At 54.0% G+C, this 19,716-nt stretch overlaps 3 protein-coding genes across 5 annotated transcripts; all 3 read left to right on the forward strand.

The window, feature by feature from the left end:
* The first annotated feature begins 520 nt into the window (after positions 1-520).
* On the forward strand, positions 521-3,820 carry LOC118588876 (GABA type A receptor-associated protein). The gene is made up of 4 exons (XM_036195499.1): positions 521-943; positions 1,480-1,558; positions 1,695-1,813; positions 3,323-3,820. The coding sequence occupies exons 1-4, from the start codon at positions 854-856 to the stop codon at positions 3,386-3,388; spliced, it is 354 nt and encodes a 117-aa protein (XP_036051392.1). The 5' UTR covers positions 521-853; the 3' UTR covers positions 3,389-3,820.
* A 1,094-nt stretch (positions 3,821-4,914) lies between these two features.
* Phf23 (PHD finger protein 23) lies at positions 4,915-9,050 on the forward strand. Of its 2 annotated transcripts, none has more exons than XM_036196241.1 (5): positions 4,915-5,128; positions 6,674-6,705; positions 6,833-6,925; positions 7,356-8,190; positions 8,301-9,050. In XM_036196241.1, the coding sequence occupies exons 1-5, from the start codon at positions 5,095-5,097 to the stop codon at positions 8,513-8,515; spliced, it is 1,209 nt and encodes a 402-aa protein (XP_036052134.1). In that variant the 5' UTR covers positions 4,915-5,094; the 3' UTR covers positions 8,516-9,050. The 2 variants fall into 2 exon arrangements, with proteins under 2 accessions (XP_036052134.1, XP_036052135.1); XM_036196242.1 differs by having other exon boundaries at positions 7,557-8,190.
* Positions 9,051-9,602: 552 nt separating this feature from the next.
* On the forward strand, positions 9,603-19,626 carry Dvl2 (dishevelled segment polarity protein 2). Of its 2 annotated transcripts, none has more exons than XM_036196061.1 (15): positions 9,603-10,050; positions 14,372-14,441; positions 14,706-14,851; positions 14,976-15,085; positions 15,205-15,340; positions 15,472-15,562; positions 15,667-15,736; positions 15,819-15,958; positions 16,042-16,118; positions 16,801-16,868; positions 17,216-17,344; positions 17,419-17,550; positions 17,676-17,855; positions 18,272-18,490; positions 18,640-19,626. In XM_036196061.1, exons 1-15 carry the CDS (start codon positions 9,857-9,859, stop codon positions 19,086-19,088), a joined length of 2,211 nt encoding a protein of 736 aa, XP_036051954.1. In that variant the 5' UTR covers positions 9,603-9,856; the 3' UTR covers positions 19,089-19,626. The 2 variants fall into 2 exon arrangements, with proteins under 2 accessions (XP_036051954.1, XP_036051955.1); XM_036196062.1 differs by having other exon boundaries at positions 14,976-15,073.
* Positions 19,627-19,716: the final 90 nt, after the last annotated feature.

A 19,716-nucleotide genomic window follows, 5' to 3' on the forward strand; every position in this document is an offset into this window, starting at 1 on the left:
GGGAGGTTGACGTGGACAGGATAAGAGGGCGCTGCCTTTGGGCTATTGGCACTCCAGCGGTAAGCTTGGGGCGGAACACTACCGCCTGACACCGCCTCTCCAGAGTCGGACCTACTTTCTGGTATCCGCCACGTGATGCTCCGCCTTTTCTGAGATCACATGATTTTGTATGCACCAACTCAAAATGTGTCCCTCCGCATTGGCGTAGTCCCTAGCTTTTGGACTTTGTAGTTCCTATTGGTCCACTCAACCCCGATCCTGGGCGTTCTGTACGTCTCTGCAAATCCCTTTCCTTTCTGCCCTTTGGCTGTGGGGTCCGTATCCAGATCTTGGGTACTATTTTGTTTTGGTGTCAACGGCCGCCTTCAGCGTAGCAACCCGTTTCGTGAATACCTTGACTTGTAATTGTTTGCTTTCCCCTACGTAATTTGCGAAAAGAACTGGAGCCCCAAATCTCATGACGGCCACCTGCTACCCCATTTCGACCTCCGCTTCGTGCTACGAGGCTACCGGAGTTTCAGTTGATTTGAAACGACTGTAACCTTCGCTGCGATGTCATCTGCGTAACCCACAAATTGATTCCAAGGCGGTTACGCTGAAGGCGTGAGCGGGCCGGGCAGCCGGTGGCGCTACGCCAACTGCGTTAGCAAGCTGAGCTAGTGGCGTATCTAAGCAGGCGGGGCCGCTCCGGATGGTCGGGGGCGGGGTTGGTGAATAGGGAAGTGGCGCAAATTGGTGGATCGCTCCGCTGAGTCTGTTCATCGAAGCCGCCGCCACCTCCGCCGCCGCCCCCTGTCCCGGCCCCCCCCTGGGTTTCCTCAGCCCAGCTCGGTCTAGCCCGGTCCTCGGGAGAATGAAGTTCGTGTACAAAGAGGAGCATCCGTTCGAGAAGCGCCGCTCTGAGGGCGAGAAAATCCGAAAGAAATACCCAGACCGGGTCCCGGTAAGGGCTGTATCCAGGGCCGAGGCTCATGGTGCTGACGCTGTCGCCACAAGCTAGGCTTGAGTCTGGGAAAGTGGAGGTCAGGCTCCAGTCTGTCGTGGGGTTAGGAGTCTGAAACTGTTGTCTCTGGTACCGGGGATGAGAAGCTTGTAGAAGTAGAGCTGGGACTGAGATGTGGACAGGACAGAGAGGGAGAGCCCTTGGCGTTTGTCAGAATGGAGGCCCTGGGGAGCATGACGACCAGGACTTCCAGGGCCATCCTCAGCTTCCTAGACTTAAGGTAGAGTTTGACCCAAACAAGTCATCCTGATTCTCTGATGGGAATAGTTACTGTGATGTGCCTGCCGTTCTGTGATCAATACTTAAATATTTAGGTAAGCCAGTGAGGCCAGGACCTCTGGACTCAATGCTGAGTGCACCGCGTATAGAAGAATAAAGAGAAGTGAGGTTGCAGTGGGTCTCAGGACGGGGAATGTCCTGACTTCTTCATCTATGTGGCTGTATTTTTGGCGTCTTCTCGTTCTTCTTTTCATCAGGTGATAGTGGAAAAAGCCCCCAAAGCTCGGATAGGAGATTTGGACAAAAAGAAATACCTGGTGCCTTCTGATCTTACAGGTGGGAACGAGAGGCCAGATGCAGCTTTCCTTCTTGGGTGGGGATGCCATCTCTGGGAGGGGGCTTCACCTGGCAGCTGTTTTCTGGAAGCACTGATGACCTCTGTGACTTTCTTGCATCTCCTGTTTTTTGGCAGTTGGTCAATTCTACTTCTTGATCCGGAAGCGAATTCATCTCCGTGCTGAGGATGCCTTGTTTTTCTTTGTCAACAACGTCATCCCACCCACCAGTGCCACGATGGGCCAGCTATACCAGGTATAGTGCCTTGGGAGTAATGGGGTTGCTTGGAGGAGCCCCAGCAGCTTGCACAGAAGGAAGCAAAGGTCAGCAGTCCCTGTGCTAGCTGCCTTACTAGCTTTAAAATGTCACTGAGGTTCTGGTGGCTGTGATTTTACCAGCAGTGGGAGAAGAGAGAAGAGCACTCTTTGGGAGTAGCTGTTTTGTTTTGTTTTGTTTGAGCTGAGGAACGAACCCAGGGCCTTGCACTTGCTAGGCAAGCACTCTACCACTGAGCTAAATCCTCAAACACCACCCCCCCCTTTTTGTTGTTGTTGTTATTTTTGAGACAGTTTCTCTGTATATATAGCCCTGGCTGTCCTGGAACTCACAGAGATCTGCCTGCCTCTGCCTCCCTAGTGCTGGGATCAAAGGTGTCTGCCACTATCCACTGCCCAGCTTGGAGTAGCTGTTTTGATTGGGGTTCCTACTACCCAAGTCTCTTTCCCTCATTCAAGATGTCAGAACAATTTGAGATACCCCCCTCCCCTCCAAGACAAGGTTTCTCTGGGTAGCTCTGGCTGTCCTGGAGCTCACTCTGTAGACTAGGCTGACCTTGATTTGCCTGCCTCTGCCTCCAGAGTGCTGGAATTTAAGACAAGTTTTACCACACCTGGTTGAAGTTCCCACCTTGAACAACAGATGCACAGTGGTACACACTTTTAACCCTTTAAGTCAGCAGGCAGAAGCCTGTCTCGGCAATCATAGTTGCTTCTGCACACAGTTTTGTTTTTCGTTTTTTTTTGGTTTTTTGAGACAGGGTTTCCAGGAAAAGCTTCGTGCCTGTCCTGGAACTTGCTTTAGAGACCAGGCTGGCCTGGAACTCACAGAGATCCGTCTGCCTCTGCCTCCCGAGTGCTGGGATTAAAGGCGAGCGCCACCACCGATGCCGCCCGGCCTGCGCACAGTTTTAATCCTCTCACTCAGGAGGCAGAGGCTGGGGGAGCTCAGAAGCTGTCTTGGTCAGTCAGAGATACATATCGAGAACCTGTCTCAAAACAAACAATGTAAAACCACCAAACACCTTCAATCTTAGCACTCTGGAAGTTTGAGACCAGCTGGAGCTACATAGTGACACCCTATCTCAAAAGCAAAAACCCCAGGTAACCCAAACCCACACCAAAAATAAAATAAATGAAAACAAGCAAATAAACACTAAGGGCTGAGGCAGTAGTATCTTGAGTTGGAAATTGAGTTTGGCTACATAGTGAGTTCGAGGTCAGCCTTTCTTAGAGGAGAGAGAATAAGAATGAATGGTTCTTCTTTATTCCTTTAGTATTAGGGAAGGTGCCTTACAGATGATCTGTATCTTCAAGTGTATTTTGAATCAGGTTCTTAAGTTGCCTTGGTGGCCTCTAACTTTCAGTCCTTTCCAGGAGCTGCAATTACCAGACCATGCTTAGAAGAATTGAGTCTTGAGGAATGTCTTGGTGGTAAATAGTTCAGGTAAATAAGTTGCCATTACACCCTTTTTTGGTTTCGTTTTAGGAGCACCATGAAGAAGACTTCTTTCTATACATTGCCTACAGTGATGAAAGTGTCTACGGTCTGTGAAGCTGCCGTCCCTGAGGTGGGGGGTTCCATGCTACAAAGAGAGGTGGCGCTCCTTCCTTGACATCCACTTCCTCCTTCAGGCGAGAACACCATCTCCCTTCTTCAGGACCTGCACTTACATGTTTGAGACTGTTTCTCCAGTCCCTCTCCGCAGGAGGGGTAATGGTGGACGCAGTCTCTGTGCACCTCCTTTCTCCCCCCTTGTCTGCCCTCCATTCCCACTCTGCTTTAGACTTCTTGACTGTCAATCTCTGTCACATCAGTTGATTGTTTTGGTTTCTATTCCCTTTCTAACTGCCCGGCAGGCTCAGAACCCCAACACTCCCTTCCTTTCACTACCTTCTTTTTGGGGGGGTAGATGGAAGGGATTGACATTGTCTGGGGGAGGGAGGAGGCACATCAATAAAGAAGAAACCACCGAGCTGAATTGAAGTGCTCTGTGTCATTCCGCCTCCTGTCTGTTTCAAGTGTCCTGACCGTCTCTGGTGGGAACGAGGGAGTGGGGATAGGTCAGAGAAACAGAAACACTTTGTCGATGTTGCTATTTTCCTCTTTGAAAAGAAGTATTTTTTAAATGAGTGGAATAATGTGACCATTATCTTATGAAACTTTGATTTTATATGTGTATATATTGGGTTTCGATGTTAACAAAGGGATGGTAGTTTTTACTGTGGGTTGCTGTGGAGAAAGTTTGAAAGTACCACTTATAGGTAAGCATATCCAAATTTGTTACTTTGTATTCAAGAAGTTCACGTTTGGGAGGTGGTAAAAGAACTGTCTTTAGCCGGGCGGGTGGTGGCGCACGCCTGTAATCCCAGCACTCCGGAGGCAGAGGCAGGTGGATCTCTGCGAGTTTGAGGCCAGCCTGGTCTACAGAGCTAGTCCAGGACAGGCTCCAAAGCTACAGAGAAACCCTGTCTCGAAAAACCAAAAAAACCCAGAAAAACCAAAAAAGAAAAAAAAAAAAAAAACAAGAACTGTCTTTAACTGGCTGTCACTTGCAGAGTTTGTGCCAGTATATGGGATCCCGTAAAGTGGTTGAGAGAGGGCAAATACTGGGAGAAGGGTGCCATTATCAGTAGGAGAACTTCATCTCCCAGCATCCATGTCTCCTCCTGGCCGGAAGTGGGGCGGTTCCCTGAGGGATAAAAAGGTACAAAACGAGGCAGTATGGTGGCCGAGAGTTCTAATCCCTTTTTCGTCTACTGTCTTGGTCCCGCCCAGCCTACACTTCCCGGGAGTCAGTGCGCACTCTTCCGCTCTACCCCTCTGGCTCCTGATCGCCTCACCACTCCCCTGGCGGTGGTGGTGGTGGTGGGGGGAGGCTGTCTATTGCGCCTGCGCCAATCCGTGGCTTACTGGGAACTGAAGTTCCGGAGGATCTTGCAATCCCCTTTCCGCTGCCCCTGCACAGACTACAAATCCCTTGGTGCACTGCGCGGCGGAGCCGGCGGGGAGGGGGAGAAGGGAGGGAGGAGAGAGGAGGAGGAGGGAGCAGGCGGCCGGCGGTGCGGGGGGAGGGGGCCCGGTCCGGGAGTGCGGGAGGCAGTGGTAGAGGGAGGTGGCGGTAGCGGACTGGAGTCTCAACCGCGCCAAGGCGGACACTTGGGTGAAGCGGGGCAGTAGGAACACGGAGCACCCAAGGCAGCCCCGGGAATCCCGGCTTAGAGGAGGGGGTCGCCGGACCGGGTGGAGGGGAGGGGGCGATGCTGGAAGCCATGGCGGAGCCCAGTCCCGAAGGTAAGCGCTCCCTAGGCACAGAGGGCAGGGAGAGGGTGAGGATTTAATTGGCAAAGTTGGAGGTCGAGCCCCGGCCCCAGCGGGGGAGTGCGGGAAAGGGGGTCGGGGGCCTGGCTCTTGAGGTGGGAGAGCGACGAGTTGAGATACCTTGGAGAAAGGAGTGGGAGACTGGGTCGGGATAGTTAGACATCAGGCCCGGTGTGGATGGCGGTGGCGGGGTGTCCGGGGACGGGCGCTGGAAGCCTGGCTTCGGGGGCCGGGGCTGGAAAGGCCGCGGACTGCTTGGCGCTCCGTAGCGGAGAGGCCGGGCGATCCGATTGCTGGAGAGGAGTTGAGAGCTCGACGGGGACGGAGTGGGGGCCCGGGAGTTGCCCGAGGTGGGGGAGTTGGCGACGGTGGCGCCCGAGCGCCTAGTAGTTGCCGCCAGAGATAGCCTGGTGATTGTTAGAGGGGTGGGCAGGTAGTTGTGGGGAGAGGAGGGAGTCGGGGTATTGTCTCCGGCAGAGCCCGGTCCTGAGGGCTAGCTGCGGGGCCCGGGAGCGGGGCAGCGAGGCTCGCCGGGGACTCGTAGGGGCGGCGGGGCGAGGTGTGGGGGTTAAGACCGGCAACTTGCGCGGCGGGAGGGGGGTTGGTCGGTCGGCCAGGGCCGGAGCTTGCGAGTTGGGGAGCGTATTGGGGGGCGGCGGCGGCGGCGGCAGGGGGCTGCCGTGCAGTGTCCGGAGGGGGCCCGGGGGCTAGAGTTGAGGGGTCCGTAGCCTAGGGACTCGCCGAGTACGGGGGCGGGCGGGGGGCGGCCGGAGGAGCTCGGAACTGGGCCCGGGGGCCCGGCGGGGAGCCCGAGGAGCTCGAGACGGGGAGGGGCCAAAGCCCCGGATGGGGGCGGAGGGACAGCGAAATTGTGGGGAGCGCGGCGGCGGCGGCGGGGCTGGGGGGCCGGTGGGGCTGGGTCCCGGCTGCAGCTCTCCGCCTGTCCCGGACGCGAAGTAATCGGGAGTGTGTGCCCGCGCGTGTGTTTTGGGTGGGGGGTAAGGGGCGCGCCCGGCCTCGTGTTCGAGGAGCAGCGGCCGGAGGGCGGGGAGCAGATCGGCGTGGTCGTCCCGGACCCCGGGGGCGGGCGGCGCGGAGGGCCCGGGGCAGTGGCGCGCGCGGCCGGGAGGGAACTCCGGGCGGGCGCGTGTGAAGGACGGGGGCGGGCGGTGGCCGGGTCTCGCCCCGGGAGCGGTGTGGCGGGGTGGGGCGCCAAGAGAGCCGAGTTGACTGGAGAGCGGGGAGGGGGCGGGGCGCCGGCCTGGGCTGGGGGAGGGGAGCGCTATAGCGAGGCCCGGGAGGGCGCCGCGCCCAGGCTCCGCCCCTCGGGGCGGAAGGGGGAGCAGGGGCGGGTCCCGCACAGCTGGGGGCCGGCGGGCGGGCGGGCTGGCTGGCGTGGCCCGGCCAGGTCGCCCGGGATGGGATTGGGGTGAGACCTCCGAGGTCCGAGGTCCGGAGGCAGGCTTTTCCCCGGTGACTCCTTCCTGTGCCTTGACTCAGCTTCTATTGATTTCGCAGATCCACCTCCGACTCTCAAGGCAGAGACTCAGGTGAGCTGTCCCGTGCCTTTGACTGGTAGTACACTGCCTGACAACTCGGGAGCCGTGGTTTTGGGAACGCACCTGTGACACTCGTGCCTGGCTTCCATTTGACCCCACGTTCCTTCCTCCCTTTTAGCCACCAGAGAAGCGGCGGAGAACAATTGAGGATTTCAACAAATTCTGCAGTTTCGTCTTGGCCTATGCGGGTTACATTCCTCCTAGCAAAGAGGTAGGCAGCAGAGAAAGAGCTGACTTGAGGCAGAGTGAGCTACGCTGTAGGAAGAGCCTGCTGTAACGTGTAGGGGGAGAATCGGGAGCTTTTAGGGCTGTGGTGGAGAGCTGGTGTCGGGGATGGGATGGGGCAGTCGCTGGACGGGACAGCAGTAACGATCTGGAGTGTTGTTGGCCAAGCTTTTCCTTTGTAGGGGTCTTGAGTTGATGGACAGTTTTCAGGTGAATTGTAATGCCATGAGTGTGCTAGCAAACGAGACACAAGCCGTTGAAGGGGTAGGCAGGAGGACGGGGTGAGGAAGGTAGGCTTAGAGTACATGGCGGATCTGGGCTAGGGACATGTCTAGTTCCTGGTCTTTATGCTGGATGTGTGTCAGGGCTGAGCTGTGGCTAGACTCCTGCTGATCTAGTCTCTTCCTCCTTTTAAGGAAAGCGACTGGCCAGCTTCTGGCTCTAGCTCTCCCTTGCGAGGTGAGAGTGCAGCCGACAGTGACGGCTGGGACTCAGCCCCCTCGGACCTCCGAACTATCCAGACTTTCGTTAAGAAAGCAAAGTCATCAAAGAGAAGGGCAGCTCAAGCAGGGCCTCCCCAGCCAGGACCCCCAAGGTCCACTTTTTCTCGTCTGCAGGCCCCTGACAGTGCTACTCTGCTCGAGAAGATGAAGCTCAGGGACTCTCTGTTTGATCTGGACGGGCCCAAAGTGACATCCCCACTGTCTCCCACATCCCTGACGCAGACCTCCCGGTCCCCCGCTGCTCTCACCTCAGTGCCGCTTTCCCAGGGGCACCTTTCTCAGCCTCGAAAGAAGGACCGAAAGAACAGGAAGTTGGGGCCAGGAGGCGGGGCCGGCTTTGGGGTGCTTCGGAGACCTCGGCCGGCTCCCGGGGATGGGGAAAAGCGGTCTCGGATCAAGAAGAGCAAGAAGCGGAAGTTGAAAAAGGCGGATCGTGGGGATAGACTCCCACCTCCTGGCCCTCCTAGGGCTCCTCCCAGTGATACAGACTCTGAAGAGGAGGAGGAAGAGGAGGAGGAGGAGGAGGAGGATGAAGAAGAGATGACAGCAGTGGTGGGGAGTGAAGTCCCTGTGCTCCCAACACCCCCAGAAGCCCCCAGGCCCCCTGTTACCCTGCACCCCGACGGGGCTCCCCCTACTGACAGTGAGGGCAAGGAGGTGGGCAGCACAGAAACGAGCCAAGATGGGGACGCCAGTTCCAGTGAAGGCGAGATGCGGGTCATGGATGAGGACATCATGGTGGAATCAGGTGAGCAGCTCAGGGCTGCCCAGGGTGGGGAGCTGGGGATGGGGTGGGTTTGGGGGTTCTTAGGAGCCAAACTTTAAAGTTGAACACGAAACAAACGTTTGTTTTTCTAGGTGATGACTCATGGGATCTGATCACGTGTTACTGTAGAAAGCCCTTTGCTGGGCGGCCCATGATTGAGTGCAGCCTGTGTGGGACGTGGATCCACCTCTCCTGTGCTAAGATCAAGAAGACCAATGTTCCTGACTTCTTTTATTGCCAGAAATGCAAGGAACTTCGGCCAGAGGCCCGGCGGTTAGGGGGTCTTCCCAAATCGGGGGAACCCTGACGTCACTCTTGGAGGCTGGAACTTCTGATGTTACTTGGGAACTGAGACTCAGAGTCTTCAGCCTCTTCCAGGCCGGATTTCCCAAGGGAGATTTGTTTGGAAATGAGTGTCTTCTACTCTGTCCTTCCTGCTCCATGGACTTGAATTAGACCCCTTACAGTTGGGTCGGGGAGGCTGGATCTGTAGACAAAAATCTCTGTCCGGTGAACCTGCCACCCTTTCATTTCAGGGCCAGGGCACAAACTGGGTGTAACAGGATAGTTGTCTATAAAATGTAGTGTAAATACAGCACTCCCTCATGTTTTCTTCTCCTTCACTCCGTTTACTTTCTTCTACACCGGTTGTATTTGTAATTTTGAACTCCCCGTGAGCCTGGTGGTTGCTCAAAAGGCGGAGTACCGTACCTGGTGGAGTGGGGGAGGAGAGCGAAAAGGTGTCAGTTATCACTAGCCTCGTTTTTAATAATAACTGGCTGGCTGCCTGCGCAGACAGCCATTGTTGTAAATAAAGCAGAATGGGCTCTTGTGTTTTACAACCCTTGTTGTCCTGTTTGGGGGGGATCTTTGGGAGACTTGGCAGATGGCTTGCTGGAGTTGAGTTGGGGCCGAAACTTAAGGTCCAGGCTGTAATCCCATAACTTGGGGGATGGCGACAGTAAATTTAGGGGCTAAGACTGGCTTCGATTACCTGGGACCCTGTCTGGAGCCCCCCATCACCCTCACCCTAAGTCAGATCTTCCTCAAACCAGAAGCCACCTTCGGGACCCGAGTTGGTTTGCATTCTTGCTTTACCAGTACCCCCTCACCCCCGTAGTTGCACCTGAGGTGCTTGGAGCTCTGGGCTGGGGTGGGTAAGCCACGCGGGAGCCAGTTGCTGGCGTTCTAAGAGCCCGGGTTGGCCACGGTGCTTGGTGTGGGGCGGGGTACACGTTGGGGGGCGGAGTCATTTAGGGCCGAAGACCGTTGCTCTCGGCAGTGGTCACGTGCGCGTCTGGGAGGAGCCTGCAGTCACGTGACACAGGGGGGTCACGTGAAGGGCCGTCTGCTGCGCAAGGTGGGCGGGCTCGTGTCACGTGGCATGGGGAGAGGTGGGCGGGGACCTTGATAGTGTTGGGGACGTTGGTGGAGGTGGCCCCCGGCGGTGGGGGCCCGGGCTTTGGGTCGAGCTCGACGGCTCGGAGCTATCACCCCGCGGCTCCACGCCGTCCGCCTCGGGCGCGTCTCCCGCCCCGGTCCTGCCCTGTCGGCGCTGGCACGTCAGTTTGCGGGTGTGCGCAGGCGCGGCGGGGGCGCTTGGTCCCGTTGGGTGGGCGGCTGAGCCCGGGAGCGCGCGAGCGAGACCATGGCGGGCAGCGGCGCGGGGGGCGGTGGTGTCGGCGAGACGAAGGTGATTTACCATCTGGATGAGGAAGAGACTCCCTACCTGGTGAAGATTCCTGTCCCGGCGGAGCGCATCACCCTCGGCGACTTCAAGAGCGTTTTGCAGCGGCCCGCGGGCGCTAAGTACTTTTTCAAGTCTATGGATCAGGATTTTGGGTAAGCGCGAGGCCTAGCCTGGGAAGGACGATGGGTGTGCTAGAATGGATTGAGCGATGTTGAGGGGCACCGGTCTGCCTTGGAATTTTTCTGGCCTGTAGTGGAACGTAGCGTATTGTACTATGCTAGGTTAGATCGCCCATCCCAAGACGGACAAGGTTATCGTTGGACACAGAGAGCTTTAGGAGAACGGGCTGGACTTTAAGTAAGCCAGAGGCAAGAAAATTAGGTTGGAATAATGGGGCACTCTGGTTTGCTTGGCCATCTTCTCCACTTGATTTTAGCCAAAAGGTTAAGAGGCGATGCTTGAGGATAGTCTAGGCTGTGCTGAGATTAGATTCATCCATCTTTTGGTAGTCTGGTATGTTCTCAGACGTCTGCATGAGAATTATATAGAAATATTCTCTAGTTTTTTTTGTTTGTTTGCGTGTTTTGATTTGTTCTTTTGTTTTGAGACAGGGCCTTACTCTTTGTATTCCAGGCTGGCTTCGAACTCACAGAGTTTTTACTGCTTCATCCTTGATAGCTGGAATTAACAGGTGTGCTGGGTGTGCGGTGTTAGTATGTAGCTGGGCTATCGTTCGACAATTTAGGCTATCCTGGCTCATTAATCATTATTTGGGGATGGTGCAATCTGTAATAATGCAGAGGTCTCTTGGTATCTTAGATATCTTAGGTTGTTTTGAAGTAGATTTTTTTTCTGGCAAAGTTTGCACTATTCTGGACTCCACTGAGTTCTTCCTATTTTCTTAGACATTTTTTTTCCCCTGAAGGGAAATTGGAGGTTTGTTTGTCTTCATTTTAAAGAGATTTTATGGGTATGGGTGTTTGGTATGCTAGCATATTTGTGCACCACAAGCATACAGTGTCCACAGAAACCAGAAGATGGCATGGGATCTTTTGAAACTGGAGTTATATATGTTAGCTTCTATGTAGATGCTGGGAATTGTACTCCAGTCCTTTGGAAGAGCAGCCAGTGCTCTTTACTGCTGAGCCAGGATTTCATTCTGTAACTAAAGCTACCTAGGGCTCACAATGTAGAACAGGCTCACCTTGAATTTGTAGCAGCCTTGCCTCTACATCTGCATCCTGAGTGCTGGGACTAGAGACTGTGGCATTATAGCTGGTCCAGACCTGGGTTCACTGTGTTACAAGACGGGGACACACAGGCTGGTGGTGACAGTACATGCAGCTGTGCTGGGGTATTGCAGTCAGTCCTGGTGCTGCTTGTGGGGAGACAAGGGGGCTATGCTGGAATAGATTGGGTTGTTCTAGGGTAATTTGGGACATTCTGGGTGATCCTGGGCTGGACTGGGACTCTGAGTGAGGCGGCCTTTTGTTTTGTAGCTATTGGGACTGAGCCTTCTGTGTGTCCTCAAGCTCAGGGTTTGAAGGTAGAATGCATTAGGTTCTGATAGCCTGAGTCGGCATAAGCAAGGAGAGCAAGGTACCAGGAGCCAAAGGTTCTCTACCACCCAGGTCGGGGAGAGCCTCCTTAGCTATGAAGAATCTCTGTGGTTGGAGCTCATTCCCCATCAGCTAGAACTGAACAAACGACTCTCGCTAAAGATTGTTTGACATGGGCAAAGTGATACTACCTAGGGGGTTGTCTTGGATTTAAATCAAGGTTCTTTTTGCATTATAATTTTAGGCAATTTATTTAGCTTTTGTGCTTTGATTTCTTCATCTGTGGCATGATGATAATCATAGTGTAAAATGCTTAATTTAGGTGCACAGCACATGGTAAATTCTTGGTGGCTGGTAATTTTCATGTAGTATTAAGGCTAACTAGTTCATAGACTAGATTATAGTGATACAAAATTGTCTGCTTTGGATGAGACTGGGCCATGCTGAGGTCAGGTTATGTTGGGAAGAGTTGTATACACTGAGTAGATTAGTAGTGACTGGGCTATGTCATCTTGACAGCAAATATATGTGGCGTTTACCCTCAAAATGAGGCATATACCCAAGGCCCCCAGGGCATAGTTAATCAGCCAAGAAGTTTTATTATTTTTATTTTTTAGATTTTTTTTTCCCCCGAAACAGGGTTTCTCTGTGTAGCTTTGCACCTTTCCTGGAACTCGCTTTGGAGACCAGGCTGTCCTCAAACTCACAGAAATCCGCTTGCCTCTGCCTCCCAAGTGCTGGCATTAAAGGCATGCGTCACCACCACCCGGTGCTTATTTTTATGTATGTGAGTGTTTTGCCCACATACATGTATGTATGTGCACCATGTGGGTGCCTGGTGCCTGTGAATGTTTGAAGAGACGGTCAGATCCTGGAACTGGAGGTATGGATGGTCGTGAGCCATTGTGTGGTGCTGGGAACTGAACCTGGGTCTTCTGTGGTAAATTCTTTAACCACTGAACCAATTCTCCAGCCCCGAAAAGAAATTCTCATTTGGGGGTGAGGTGTTGTGTATGTGAAAGAAAGCCTCATCGCTCATATTTCGTCACTGCATATTTGCTAATGCTTACTAAGTGTCAAAGCTGGTGCTGCACACCCAGGTCACATGTAGAACAGAATAGGCCCTAATGATTTCTTGTGGGTATTGAGAAGGAACAAGTCTAGTCTGCTGCAGGAACCTGTGGGAGGCTGGCCACCAAGACTGGGCTTCAGAATTTCTCAGGCTGAGCAGATTGCAGCAGGAAGTCTGGCTTCCCTCTCCGTGGGAGCTTTCCTAGTGTGGAGTATTGTCGTTGCATTTAAGGGTGTTTTTATCCAGCCAAGGCCACACATCTGGACAGTCTCTGGATGTGAGTTAGGGAGAACTGAAAGGTGGTAGAACAGCAGAGAACCACATGAGGACCAGAGCCTTTTGTGCGACAGATGTGTAGACCAGAGAAAGTTAGCAAGGCTCCTAAGCTGTTGGAGCAAAAAACTGTCCCGACGGCCTTTGGAGTGGCCAGGTTTCCAGGTTTGGATCAGATGGGAAGAAGCTTTTGGAGCAACACTGTCTCTGGGGTGGGAGAGGGTGAATAAGGAGGGAGACTGGAGTTGTGTTCACATGTGAAAGCAAATAGTTTCATTGTAAAAGGAGAAGAGCCAGGCACCATGGTGATGTGTGCTGGGCATGGTGACGTGCCTTTGTCCCAGGAGGCAGAGGCAGGCAGATCTCTGTGAGTTCAAGGCCCATCTGGTCTACATAGTGAATTCCAGACCATCTAGGAATACAAAATGAAACACCCTCCCCTTAAAAAAAGGGGGGGGGCAGAAGATTGGGTCTGGAAAGATGGCTTGGAGGTTAAGAGTGCTTGGTCCTCTTTCAGAGGACCTGAGTTTAGTTCCCAGCACCAAAATGGTAGCTCACAACTACCAGTAACTCCAGCTCCCAAGGATCTAATGCCCTCTTCTGTCCTCTGTAAGCACCCTCCCACAGCCACACGTGTGACAGTCATACACACATGTGTACATTAAAACACACACACACACACACACACAGCCGGGCGGTGGTGGCGCACGCCTTTAATGCCAGCACTCGGGAGGCAGAACCAGGTGGATCTCTGTGAGTTCGAGGCCAGCCTGGTCTCCAAAGCGAGTTCCAGGAAAGGCGCAAAGCTACACAGAGAAACTCTGTCTCGAAAAAACAACCAACCAACCAACCAACAAACAACATAAAGAGGACTAGCCAGGGCAGCAGAGAGTCAACATGCTTGGGTTGGATGGAGATTGAGAGAGATTTTGAACAAGATTTGAGGTCTCTGGGTCTTCCTTATGCATATATAATTTATTTTATGTGCATTGGTGTTTTGCCTGTGTGAGGGTGTTGGGTCCCCTTGACAATTGTAAGCTGCCATGTGGGTGCTGGGAATCGAACTCAGATCCTCTGAAAGAGCAGTCAGTGTTCTTAACCTCTGAGCCATCTCCCCAGACCCTCTCTCTGAATTTTCTTTTTTTTTTTTTTTTTTCAGAGTTGAGGAATGAACCCAGGGCTTTGCGCTTGCTAGGCAAGCACTCTACCACTGAGCTAAATCCCCAACCCCTCTGGATTTTCAAGACAGGGTTTCTCTGTGTAGCCATGGCTGTCTTAGAACTCACTCTGTAGACCAACCAGGCTGGCCTTGAACTCAGGTCCGCCTGCCTCTGCCTCCTGAGTGCTACTGCTGCTGCTATGTCTGCTTCTTCCTCCTCCTCTTCTATATTATTATTATTATTATTATTATTATTATTATTATTATTATTACTTGGAGACAGCATCTCTACGTAACCCTGGCTGGCTTCAAGTTTCCGGAACTCCTCTGCCTCTGCCTCCCACGTATTAGAATTGAAGATGTGCACCATCACACCTGCCATCTTGCTGACCGCTCTGTTCTCTCGACAGGGTGGTGAAGGAAGAGATTTCAGATGACAATGCCCGCCTACCGTGCTTCAATGGAAGAGTTGTCTCCTGGGTAAGGGAGTCATTACCAAGCTGCTTCCAACCTCAGTCTCTTTCTGCAGCCTCTCCCCTACCCAGTCATCGGTGGCCCTGGCTTCTCTACGTGCAGAAGTAGTGGGCATTCCTTAGGTTTCGCTTTCTGTAGTCTCCCATGCCGGTTGCTTTTCTCTGGGCTGTTCTTCCCGGTCTCGGAGACCCCGTTCTCTTCCTGCTCTTTTTCCTTGGTCTTTCCATGCAAACCACTACCCAGTGGATCCATGTCTTCTTGCACTCTTAGCTGGTGTCGTCAGATAACCCCCAGCCTGAGCTGGCTCCCCCAGCCCATGAGTCTCGAACAGAACTGGTTCCTCCACCTCCACCATTACCCCCCTTGCCACCAGAAAGGACCAGTGGCATTGGGGACTCAAGGCCTCCATCTTTCCAGTGAGTCCTTTACAATCTTGAATCCAGGGGAGGGGAATCCAGTGCCAGCCCATGGGGAGGGGAGACTCAGGATTTGGTGCTCTGACCTACTGACATTGGTTGGAAACTGTCTCTGCCCATGTAGCCCTAATGTGTCCAGCAGCCATGAAAATCTAGAGCCTGAGACAGAAACTGAGTCTGTTGTATCACTAAGACGAGAACGACCTCGGAGGAGAGACAGCAGTGAGCATGGCGGTGAGGGGCAGGCCTTGGAGGCAGGGTAGACTGGGAGCTGGGAGGGGAGGCAAGCCTCAGCATGAAGAGCGTGAAGAAGAATGGGAGACCTGGCTCCTGATGTTCTCCTTTATACATAGCTGGTGGCCACAGGCCCAGTGGTACCTCAAGGCTGGAGCGCCACCTGGCTGGGTACGAGAGTTCCTCCACCCTCATGACCAGTGAGCTGGAGAGTACCAGCCTAGGCGACTCAGATGAGGATGACACCATGAGTAGGTATGGTTTCCCATATCTCTCCCCAGGGCTCCCTCCCTCCCGCCCTTCCTCCCTCTAGTCAGTCAGTCTTGTTGCATTTGGCTCCCTGACCACTTCTACCTCCAAATGCTCCGCTTCTCAATTGCTGTCAGATTCAGCAGCTCCACTGAGCAGAGCAGCGCCTCCCGCCTCCTCAAGCGCCACCGAAGGCGGAGGAAGCAGCGGCCACCACGCATGGAAAGGGTGAGGTTCTTTTGGGTGAAGTGGGCCTTAGTGGCCCAGAGGCTTGGGGCTTGTCTCTGCGTTGTTGAGGAGCAGTTCACCTCTCTCCTGTCTCCCTGCCACAGGCCTCCTCCTTCAGCAGTGTTACCGATTCCACAATGTCTCTTAACATCATCACAGTCACACTCAACATGGGTATGCAAGGTCCTGACAGAGACGGGAGGAGAGGGTCTCCAGGGTTTCTGGGGCCTCGTCCCCTCATGTGGACTCTCCACAGAGAAGTACAACTTCCTGGGCATCTCCATTGTGGGCCAGAGTAATGAGCGGGGTGACGGAGGCATCTACATTGGCTCCATCATGAAGGGGGGTGCTGTGGCTGCTGACGGGCGCATCGAGCCTGGCGACATGCTTTTGCAGGTATGCTGACAGGTTGGCTGCTGGCTTGGGCAGTGGCTCTTAATCTCCCACACTGCCTCTGACCCACTCCTCCTCCCTTCCAGGTGAACGATATGAACTTTGAGAACATGAGCAATGATGATGCAGTACGGGTGCTGAGAGACATTGTGCACAAGCCAGGGTGAGCCTCTGCTGGGCGCTGGTCCTTAGGCCTCTGGTTTAGTCCCTTGGTCTTTGTTTTGCAATTGAAAAAAACAGAAGTGAGCCGGGCATGGTGGCACACGCCTTTAATCATAGCACTGGGGAGGCGGAGCCAGGTGGCCCTCAGGTTATGAAGCCAGCCTGGCCTACATAGTGAGAGTTGCAGACCAGCCAGGTCTCAAAAAAAAAAAAACAGAACAAAATAATAAATCTAAGTGGCTGTGCATGGCACTCCAGCCTAAATCATGAAACCAGTGTGGTGAATGCCTCAGAGAGCCCACCCACTGGGCACTGCTTCCCATTCCCACCCTCCTCACTGACGGTAATTACTCTTGACTTCTTTGGTCAAGAAAACCTTTGATGGTTTTTCCACCCATGCCTGAATCCTGGGACAGGATGGTTCAGTGTTAGCTGTCTCACGCTTCCTGTGAATTGTGCAGCGTGTGTGTGCTCCCTTGTTCCCTCGGCATTATGTTTTGAACTTACCTGTGTTGGTGAGTCACCCACATTGTGAAACCCTCCACTCTCGCTTTCTTGAGCCTGGTTATGCATGTGTTCCTTTCTTCTCCGTCTTTATGTCCTGATTTCCTCCTTGCATCGGGCCTAGGTCCTCCTGAGGCCTCTTCCCTCTACTTGCTTGATTGGCCTTCTCTTCCCCACAGCCCCATCGTGCTGACCGTGGCCAAGTGTTGGGATCCCTCTCCCCAGGCCTACTTCACCCTCCCCCGAAGTGAGTGATGCTCAGGCGGGGGTCTGAAGTTAAGAGATCTGGGGAGTTTGGGCATGGTGACTTAAGCTTGGAGTCTTGGCACCTGGGAGCCTAAGACAGGAGGCTCTCCCGGAGTTTGAGGCCAGCCTGGGCTACAGAGTGAAACCCTGCCTCAAACCAACAAGAACAACAGAGATTGGATGAGCCAGAAGATGAGGCTGGGCTTCCAGTTGTAGGGAATTGGTTCAAGAAGGGTTCAAGAAGGTCAAGGGAGGGGCGGAACAGGATTTTTAGTTCTGGAGCAGACAGGGCTAGTTTTTTAAGGCTGAGCAGTGATGATTTTGGTGACTATTATATTTTTGTACCAGATGAGCCCATCCAGCCAATTGATCCTGCTGCCTGGGTGTCACATTCTGCTGCGCTGACTGGCACCTTCCCTGCTTACCCAGGCTCTTCATCCATGAGCACTATTACATCTGGCTCCTCCCTGCCTGATGGTGAGTCTCCAGCCCCTCCCCACTTCCCTGTTTGAGTGGACCTTTCTTCAGTTCTCTGTTGTCTCCTCTGTCAGGCTGTGAAAGCCGGGGTCTCTCCATCCACATGGACATGGCCTCTGTGACCAAGGCCATGGCAGCCCCAGAGTCTGGGCTGGAAGTCCGGGACCGCATGTGGCTGAAGATCACCATCCCAAATGCCTTTCTAGGTATTGCCAGGCCCTGAGCAAGGTGGCATGGGAAGGGGAGGAAGAGACCAAGGCTGGGAACAGCACACGGCTCAGGGTAGGAGTTTGGAGGAGAGTCTGACTTCTCCCACTGTGCTTGCTCTCAGGCTCCGACGTGGTAGACTGGCTGTACCATCATGTGGAAGGTTTTCCTGAGCGCCGGGAGGCCCGCAAGTATGCCAGCGGGCTCTTGAAGGCAGGGCTCATCCGACACACTGTCAACAAGATCACTTTTTCTGAGCAGTGCTATTACGTCTTCGGGGACCTCAGTGGTGGCTGTGAAAGCTGTAAGTCACCTGCCCTGGTGTCAGAGAGCAGGTTGTCCTGCCTTCTTCTGCTGCCCAGCCCCAGCCCTGGCCCGGAAACTGTAGCCAGGGCCACCAGGGTAGTCAGGCACTGTGTGTCCCACACTTGGCCTTGCAGTGGCCAACCATGGGGGCTGATATGTGCCCGTATGCTGCTGAGTAAGCTGGGTACCCGTGGCAGAGCTGTGTTCCAAGGGAAAGAAAGACTTAGGAGTCCCACAAAGGCATACTGGACTAGCTAGTGATGGTGGCCTTGGTGTGTCCGCCCCAGCCGCAGATTTCTGTTCTAAGCCTTCCTAATCTTCGTGGGTGGCTCTGGGGAAATGGTTCCTGGTTTCTCTCTATTCTCAGGAATCCTGGCCTCTTAAAACAGGGACCTTTCTTCCCTTTTCTTCCAGACCTAGTTAACCTGTCTCTGAATGATAATGATGGTTCCAGTGGGGCTTCTGACCAGGACACCCTGGCTCCTCTTCCTGGAGCTACCCCCTGGCCCCTGCTGCCTACCTTCTCCTACCAGTATCCAGCCCCACACCCCTATAGCCCACAGCCTCCGCCTTACCACGAGCTTTCATCTTACACTTATGGTGGAGGTAGTGCCAGCAGCCAGCACAGTGAAGGTAAGTCACCCCGAATATCAACTACAGCTCGGGAATGAGGGCACAGTAGAGGGACTCAGGGAGGAGAGGCAAGAGCAGGAAGAGGCTGGGGAATCCAGAGGCCTCTGGGCTGAGCGTCACTTACCCCGTTCCCCCCTCCCCCTCAACAGGGAGCCGGAGCAGTGGGTCAACAAGAAGTGATGGGGGGGCCGGGCGCACAGGGAGGCCTGAGGAACGGGCCCCTGAGTCAAAGTCTGGCAGTGGCAGTGAGTCCGAGCTTTCCAGCCGAGGAGGCAGCCTTCGGCGGGGTGGGGAACCTGGTGGGACTGGTGATGGGGCCCCCCCTCCTCCCAGGGGCTCAGCAGGTGGTACTCCTAACCTCCGAGCTCTCCCGGGGCTCCACCCCTATGGACCTCCCCCTGGCATGGCTCTCCCCTATAACCCCATGATGGTAGTCATGATGCCTCCACCCCCACCCCCTGTCTCCGCCGCAGTGCAGCCCCCTGGTGCTCCTCCAGTCAGAGACCTGGGCTCTGTGCCCCCAGAACTGACAGCTAGCCGTCAGAGCTTCCACATGGCCATGGGCAACCCCAGTGAATTTTTCGTAGATGTTATGTAGGGCCCACCTTAGGGCCACATTAGGTCCATGCCCTTGGCCTGTCAAGTTTCATCCTGGTGCTCCTCAGAGTGCCTGGGTTCATCCTGGTGCTTGGTACCTACCACAAGGTTTTGGCCACTGTGACTCTCACCAGCTGTGCCTGGTCCTTCCCCTTCCTCAGGGGTAGTCGGGGACCTTTGGTTATTTTTAGCTTTATTTTTTATAAGCCTTTTGGGGGATTGAAATAGACTTTCTTATATTTTGGGGAGTATTTTTTTAATAGACATTTTCTCTTTTATATGAAGAATCCCTTCATATAAATTTCCTGGGTCCCCTCTAACCCCAGAATGTGACCACCACCTCCAGTTGCCTAGTTAGCTGTCACTTGGAGGGTGGGTGGTGGTTACTGGTACCCTGGGAAGAGGAAGGGGCGCTGGGTACCCTAGACAGCAGCCCAAGGAAGCTGGTGGTGTACTTGGGGACTGTGTAGCTGCCTTTGTTACTCTATTTATTTTAGTCGCTTGTATAAAACACCAAATAAAGCAATAGAGGCCGATTCCCTAAGCCTCTGGCTCCTTTCTTTGGGAGGCAGGCAGTGGAGAAGAGGGACTGGGGGAGACACAAAGAGGGACAGTGAGGTACAGCAGCA

This window comes from Onychomys torridus, chromosome 8 (assembly GCF_903995425.1).
Source record: "Onychomys torridus chromosome 8, mOncTor1.1, whole genome shotgun sequence".
Taxonomy (NCBI): Eukaryota; Metazoa; Chordata; class Mammalia; order Rodentia; family Cricetidae; genus Onychomys; species Onychomys torridus.

What these genes read in the sequence shown, in the direction of transcription:
- LOC118588876 (XM_036195499.1), top strand. Translation starts at nt 854, where the DNA reads ATGAAGTTCGTGTACAAAGAGGAGCATCCGTTCGAGAAGCGCCGCTCT. An exon ending in AATACCCAGACCGGGTCCCG is followed by an intron (nt 944 to 1,479) that starts GTAAGGGCTGTA and finishes TCTTTTCATCAG; the next exon opens with GTGATAGTGGAAAAAGCCCC. An exon ending in GGTGCCTTCTGATCTTACAG is followed by an intron (nt 1,559 to 1,694) that starts GTGGGAACGAGA and finishes GTTTTTTGGCAG; the next exon opens with TTGGTCAATTCTACTTCTTG.
- Phf23 (XM_036196241.1), top strand. Translation starts at nt 5,095, where the DNA reads ATGCTGGAAGCCATGGCGGAGCCCAGTCCCGAAG. An exon ending in CTCTCAAGGCAGAGACTCAG is followed by an intron (nt 6,706 to 6,832) that starts GTGAGCTGTCCC and finishes CCTCCCTTTTAG; the next exon opens with CCACCAGAGAAGCGGCGGAG. An exon ending in GGACATCATGGTGGAATCAG is followed by an intron (nt 8,191 to 8,300) that starts GTGAGCAGCTCA and finishes TTGTTTTTCTAG; the next exon opens with GTGATGACTCATGGGATCTG.
- Dvl2 (XM_036196061.1), top strand. Translation starts at nt 9,857, where the DNA reads ATGGCGGGCAGCGGCGCGGGGGGCGGTGGTGTCGGCGAGACGAAGGTG. An exon ending in AGACAGCAGTGAGCATGGCG is followed by an intron (nt 15,086 to 15,204) that starts GTGAGGGGCAGG and finishes CTTTATACATAG; the next exon opens with CTGGTGGCCACAGGCCCAGT. An exon ending in GAGGATGACACCATGAGTAG is followed by an intron (nt 15,341 to 15,471) that starts GTATGGTTTCCC and finishes AATTGCTGTCAG; the next exon opens with ATTCAGCAGCTCCACTGAGC.